The sequence below is a fragment of the Alligator sinensis genome, unplaced genomic scaffold, assembly GCF_000455745.1.
Source record: "Alligator sinensis unplaced genomic scaffold, ASM45574v1 scaffold1165_1, whole genome shotgun sequence".
NCBI lineage: Eukaryota > Metazoa > Chordata > Crocodylia > Alligatoridae > Alligator > Alligator sinensis.
In genome coordinates, this window is record NW_005842477.1 from 440,835 (window position 1) to 446,981 (window position 6,147).

At 63.5% G+C, this 6,147-nt stretch overlaps 2 protein-coding genes across 4 annotated transcripts in view; both read left to right on the top strand.

Annotated features, from left to right (window-relative positions):
• LOC102374423 (glucosylceramidase-like) overlaps positions 1–6,147 on the top strand; it is a 17,105-nt gene that overhangs the window by 3,921 nt on the left and 7,037 nt on the right. The window lies entirely within an intron of this gene.
• The window catches only part of FAM189B (family with sequence similarity 189 member B), a 7,504-nt gene continuing 1,639 nt past the window's right edge, over positions 283–6,147 (top strand). Inside the window, exons 1-11 of one of the 3 annotated variants that reach the window (XM_025212617.1) lie at positions 283–563; positions 1,309–1,365; positions 1,514–1,624; positions 1,858–1,989; positions 2,219–2,326; positions 2,722–2,882; positions 3,030–3,129; positions 3,311–3,395; positions 3,730–4,302; positions 4,550–4,618; positions 4,915–5,177. In XM_025212617.1, coding sequence (XP_025068402.1) covers positions 345–563; positions 1,309–1,365; positions 1,514–1,624; positions 1,858–1,989; positions 2,219–2,326; positions 2,722–2,882; positions 3,030–3,129; positions 3,311–3,395; positions 3,730–4,302; positions 4,550–4,618; positions 4,915–5,177 — 1,878 coding nt within the window. In that variant the 5' untranslated portion in view covers positions 283–344. The remainder of the gene's footprint in view (positions 564–1,308; positions 1,366–1,513; positions 1,625–1,857; positions 1,990–2,218; positions 2,327–2,721; positions 2,883–3,029; positions 3,130–3,310; positions 3,396–3,729; positions 4,303–4,549; positions 4,619–4,914; positions 5,178–6,147) is intronic. The other 2 variants (XM_025212618.1, XM_025212619.1) reach the window with 2 other exon arrangements.

A 6,147-nucleotide genomic window follows, 5' to 3' on the forward strand; every position in this document is an offset into this window, starting at 1 on the left:
GGCCCCCAGGAGCCGGTTCTGCCCCGCGCCCCTCGCCCGGGATGCTCCAGCCCTGAGAAGTGCTCCTAGGACAGTCTTGCTGCCCGGGCCCACCGCAGCACACTCGGGGGCCAGAGCAAGCCGCAGTCCTGCCTGCCCCCTGTGCCTGGCCAGGGGTCCCGGCTGTCTTCCCAACCGGGCGAGGCACCGCGTGTCCAGCTCAGAGTTGCCCGCAGAGCAAAGCGGGGCCTACCCGGCTCCCAGGCCTGTCCCCAGCTGCTGCGGCCCCTCGCTGCCCTCCCTCCAGCTGCCGCTCCGCTGACCCGCTGGGGCCGCTGCTCCCATCCTGCCCTGGGGGGATCACCATGCCATCCTCCAGCGACTCCAGCCACTCGCTGACCGGCCGCAGCTCTCGCAGCCTCACGCACCTCCGCATGCAGAGGACCTGGCTGCAGATCCTGCTTGTGCTGGGCTTCATCCAAGTGATCCTGGGCATCCTCATCATCACCTTCAGCCTCGTGGCAGCCACTATCACGCCTGCCCCCAAGATCCGGCACTCCTGCCCCTACTGGGCCGGCTTCTCGGTGAGTCTCGGGCAGACCCGCAAGGCCAAGGGGGTGCTACCTTCTGCAGGGCAGCCAGGGGTCCAGCCATGCAGGGAGTTTCTAGGGCTGGCTCTGCTCTGGGGCGGGGGGGCAGGAGTCTCCCTGGCTGTCCACCCAAGGGTGCCGTTCTCCTGCTGGGCATAAGGGGAGCAGTACGCTCTGCGAGCTTGTGCCAGCCCATGGGGCCCAGGAGGGGCAGCGGCTGGGCAGCATGTAGGCAATTCCTCTTGTGCCAGGACCCCTTGATGGGCTCTTCCATTGTCCCCAGGCCTCCCCCATGTCCTGTGCTGCCAGCCCCAGTCCCTGACCCTGGTGCTGCTTGCTCACCTGTATCACTTTCCAGCTGGCATGACCGGGTACAGGATCCTCCCTGTTTTACAGAGGGAGCTAGACAGGCCCTGAGCATCTCTGGTCTCCCTGCCTATGCCCTTCAGCCCAAACGGTGCCAAGCCCCCCACCCCACCCCACCCCTGCAGCATGGCACCCCTGATGGGCTGCCCTGGCCAGGGTCCCACTGGCCAGCATTGAGCTGCTCCTGCCTGCTCCTGAGTGCCCTGAATCAGCACTTTCCTTGCTTGGCCGGCAAGGAGGCGCCTGCCTGTTGTGCATGTGCAGGGCATGGGCTGCAGGCAGGGAGCAGAGTGTAGGCATGGGGAGGGCAGGGGATGTGTGGGACATCCTCCCGCCCCCGTCTTCTTCAGGGTCGTTGTCTGTCTGTCCCCAGCTGGCCTTGTCGGGGCTTGTTGGCATTGTCTCCTGGAAACGGCCTGTCACGGTGGTGGTAGGTGTCAGCTGCATGTGGGGCAGGGGTGCTCGTCCTGCTAGGGGCCCCTGCATCTCTGGGTGCCTTGGTGCGGGGCAGAGGGCAAAGCCAGGCTCCCCTCACCTGCACGTGCCGGTTGGCCCGTTCCCCTTCTGCCCTGTTCCAGATCACCTTCTTCACGCTGCTGTCTGTGCTGGGCGTCATGCTGGGCCTGGCTGGCTCCATCCTCTCCTGTCAGAACGCCCAGCTCGTGAAGTCCCTGGAGGCCTGTGAGCAGGTGAGGCCCTGAGCTGTGGCTGCTGGGCTGGAGCCTCAGGAAATGGAGAGTTGGGGGAGGCTGCGTGGCTGAGCCTGGGCAGTAGTGCAGGCTCGTGCCTCGGGGGCTGGGTGATGGGATGGGACAAGGGATGGGCACAGGGCAAGGGGACGGTCTGCTCTAGGAGGGGAGCACCAGCAGGGCTGGGGCTCCGGGACCTGGCCATCCCTCACCCAGTGTCTCGCTTCCCGCAGGAGATGGACATGTGCATGTGTTGCTCGGTCCGCTCCGGCCTGCAGCATGTGCCTGGCCCCTGCAGCCACCACCCCGACAGGCTGGTCATGTTTGCCAACCCTGACTGCCGCAGCATCCGCATGGCACTGAAGGTAATGGTGTTGCAGGGGCTGGGGCCACACTGGCTAGGCCGGGGGGAGGGGGGCTGTGCCAGGCTGGGGCGGCTTGGTGCTTGGGGAGATGCTCTAAGCCTGATGCTGCAGGCAGGGCTGCACTGGGCCCGGGCCAGGGCCAGGGCCAGGGCCCAGAGGCTCATCACCAGAGCGGTGGGCTTGGCATGTGAAGAGGAGCATTCAGGGCCCCTCTGTGCCCCCTGCCCAGGACCTGCTGTTCAGCATCTGCGGCCTGACCATTTTCTCCACCATCATGTGCACGCTCTCTGCTGTCATGTGCTGCATCCAGATCTTTTCCCTGGACGTTATCCACATGGTGAGCGCTGCCCGCAGTCCCTTGCCCTGTCCTCATTGCACAGCAGAGGCTTGGTCCAGAGCCCTCCACCCCCACACACAGACATTACCTGACTCTCCCCCAGAGCTGTGCCCTGGCCACACTGAGCAGCAGCCTGGGGATGGCCCCATGGGCTGGTGCTTCAGCGGTGGGTGTCAGGGAGAGCCCAGAGGGAGCCAGATCCTGCCCATATCTCCCAGGGCTGGTTACAGCCCTGTGCTGGCCAGGCCTCCCCACAGCCAAGGCCCTAGTCAGGAGCTCAGGGCATCAGGCACTGGTATTGTGACTGTGACCCTGTTGGACCCCAAAAGCAGGAGGCAGAGGGGACACAGCCCCTCAGGGCCCTACAGCTGCCCCTCATTCCCCTCTCCCCGCAGCTGGGCCTGCCACGCTCCAGCTCTGTGACCCTGGAGTGCACGTCACCCCCGGACACCTTCCTGCAGACCATGATGGACTTTGAGGAGTTTGTGCCCCCAGTGCCGCCACCCCCCTACTACCCACCAGAGTACACATGCAGCTCCGAGACGGATGCCCAGAGGTGCTGTGGGGGGGGGGCTGGGGCAGGGGCAGGGCCCAGCCAAGTATGGGGAAGCCAGAGGAGGGAGGGCAAGGGGGAGCTGTGGAGCTGTGTGTGAGGTCTGTCCTCCTCTGTGGTTAACACGGCCTCTCCCACCTCTTCCCGCAGCATCACCTACAACGGCTCCATGGACAGCCCTGTGCCCCTCTACCCCACTGACTTCCCTCCATCCTATGAGACTGTCATGGGGCTTCAGGGAGACAGCCAGGTACGGGCACGGGCCTGGGCAGGCGCATTCTGCACGGTGCTGGGCAGGGGGTCATGATGGCCCCAGGGAGTGTGGGGGCCAGAGCATAGCTGGGGGCTCCCCGCAGCATGTGCTGCCTCCCTTCTCACACAGCCCACGCCCAGGACTGGTGTCAGGCTGTGACCATCCATGTGTCCCTTAGGCCACACTGTTCGACTCGCAGCTGACGGACACCTCGCATGTCTGCACCTGTGACCGTGTCCCCTCCATTGTGCTCAGTGGAGAAGGTAATGGCAGCCCTGGGCAGCATGGGAGTGGGATAAGGAATAGGGCCTATGGCTGGGCTGCGAGGGTGGGGCTTGGTAGCAGTAGAGAGCACAGCAGCAAAGTTCACACTCTGCTGTTCTGTGGGTGTTGGGAGGGCAGATGGGGAGTTGGGGGGCAGCTGGCCAGGGAGAAGCAGTGCAGGAGGCACTGTGCCCACAAGCTGGGGGTGCAGTGCATGGGGAGGGGTCACCATGCCTGCAGGCTGGGCCAGGATGGCAGCACATGGTAGGCAAAGGGGTGAGGCTGGGCCCTGCCCTGAGGGCCACGTGCCTGCCCACCCCCTCCCAATGCCAGGCATGTGTGTTGCAGTATCCATGGACAGCGGGTCCCTGATTATGTCTGAGATCATGGACATCCCCGGCGACAGCAGCCCCTCGGAGGACTCATGCCTGCTGGAGCTGCAGGGTTCCGTGCGCTCCATGGACTACGTGCTGTTCCGCTCCATCCAGCGCAGCCGTGCTGACTACTGCCTTAGCGTGGACTGCATGCAGTGCAGCCACCACCCTGGCAGCCCCACGCTGGGCCTGCAGGGCCCCTTTGAGGAGCCATCCCGGCCTCGCGTGCGTGGCGAACGCTCCTACTCCTGCTCCACACCCGACGCTGTGCTTGAGGGCCACCTGGCTGGGGGCGCCGTGGCCCACAGCTGCAACCGGCTGGAGGGGCTGTCGCGCTGTGCAGGGCCCTGCTTCCCCGAGGTGCGGCTCAAGGGCAGGAGTGTGCCACCGGGGTGCCGGGACAGCAGGCGTGTGGGCCGGCAACGGCGCAGCAGTGAGGCCTCCTGCCTGGCATCTCCAGCACAGGGCCTGGGCCAGCGTCCCCTTGTGCGGTCACACAGTGACCCCGGCATTGTTGCCGCTGGCAACCCAGGTAGGTGGGGATGAGGGGTATGGTCCATGTGTCCGTCTGCCAAGTCCAAGCTGTTCATGCTCGGATGATACGGCCGGAAAGGGGGTGGGGGGGCAAGGGCGAGGTGGCCTGTTGAGGCCCTGCGTGTCAGTGTCACTGTCGGAGCACACTGGCTTGGGGATGGCACATTGGGGAGTGAACACTGATGCACACATGAGTAGCACGGACGGGCTGTGGTAGTCCTCATGCTCATTCTCTCTGCTCCCAGGTGACTTCAGGGAACTGCTTTATACCAAAGCACTGGAGGACAACGTGTCCAACTCCTCTGCAGATACAGGTCAGGCAGCATCTGCGGTGCTGGGGATGCTCTGGGCCAGCATCTGCTCTGTGGCTGGAGGCTGGAACTGGGCAGAGCGTGAACTATGAGCGATACCTGTTTCAGTGGGAATGGGCTGATGGGAGCTGGGGCTGGATAGGGGTGTTGTGTTGTCCCCCCTACCCACTGGCACTCTGCCCCACTCCCAGGAGAGGCAGGGGCAGCAGTGGGGCACTGGGGCTGCTGGTTGCAGCATCTGGGCATGTGCCCATCAGGTGTCCTGCGGCTGTGGTTCTCATGGGCTCCCCTCCCACCAGGGCTGTGCTCAGAAGCCTGCCTGCTCCGTGCCTCACACTGGGACTCTCCCCCGCTCCTCCGGGCCAGCTCTGCTGGGAAGAATCGGCTGCCGGTGCCCAAGAAGGTGACGCAGAGGCTGTCGAAGGCAGGGACGCGCTCCCTGGGGGACCTGAAGGTTTGCCGCAGCACCCGTGGGCTAGTAGCCAGGTTCCTGCAGAGGTCCAAGCGCAACCTGGCACCAGGCATGGAGATGGCTGGACACAGCTCCCAGGGCCACAAGCAGGTGGGTGCAACCTCACAGAGCCACAGCCCCCTGCAGCCCAGTGGCCTGAACGTGGGCAGGGAGCCAGGAAGTCCAGAACCCTTCATCATATAAGTGTATATATTCGGCCTATAAGTATATAAGGGGTGTGCATCAGGATCTGGGGTAACGCCTGTTCACCAGAGCACCCCAAGGGATGACAAGGTCCAACGGTCATAAAGTCCTGCAAGACCCTTTTAGGCTGGACATAAGGAAAAACTTCTTTACTGTCCGAGCCCCCAAGGGCTGGAATAGACTCCCTCCAGAGGTGGTGCAAACACCTACTCTGGACTCTTTTAAGAAACGTTTGGACACTTACCTTGCTGGGATCCTTTAACCCTAGCTGACTTCCTGCCCCTGGGACAGAGGGCTGGACGTGATGATCTTCTGAGGTCCCTTCCACCCCTAATGTTTATTAAATTATCCTGGCCCTGCTGCTGACTCACTGTGGGGCCTTCCGGGATGTCCTGGGGCTTTCGTGCCTCGGTTTTCCCCATCTGCAAAACATGAGTAATGATTCGCCCCAGAATCAGCTGCTGTTGTGGCGCTTGCACAACCCAGGAAGCTCTGGGAAGCTGCAGGCCATGTTGGGTAACATGGTACCATGGAAGCCCAGAAACACTGTCTAATTGCAGCCTGCTAATGCGTGCACCTCATCCCTGCCCCCACCCAGGCCTTCCCCGTAATTGTACCAGTCACACCAGAGGCCTGCAGTTGGGGTCTCTCCTGTGGCAAAGCACCCTGTGGTCTGGTGTCTGTCCTGACACTGGGGGGTCCTGCCTGGAGTGTCAGGCAACAGCTCATCCCTTCTGGCTGCCTTATGCTGCTTTGCCGGACCCACAGGCTTAAGTTCCAGGACTCCAGGGCTCTGCCACAGAGCAGAACCCGTTTTCCCGGTGCTGCTCTGAGATATGCTCTAGGGCTGCTGTAGGTCACACCAGCTTCTGCTCCT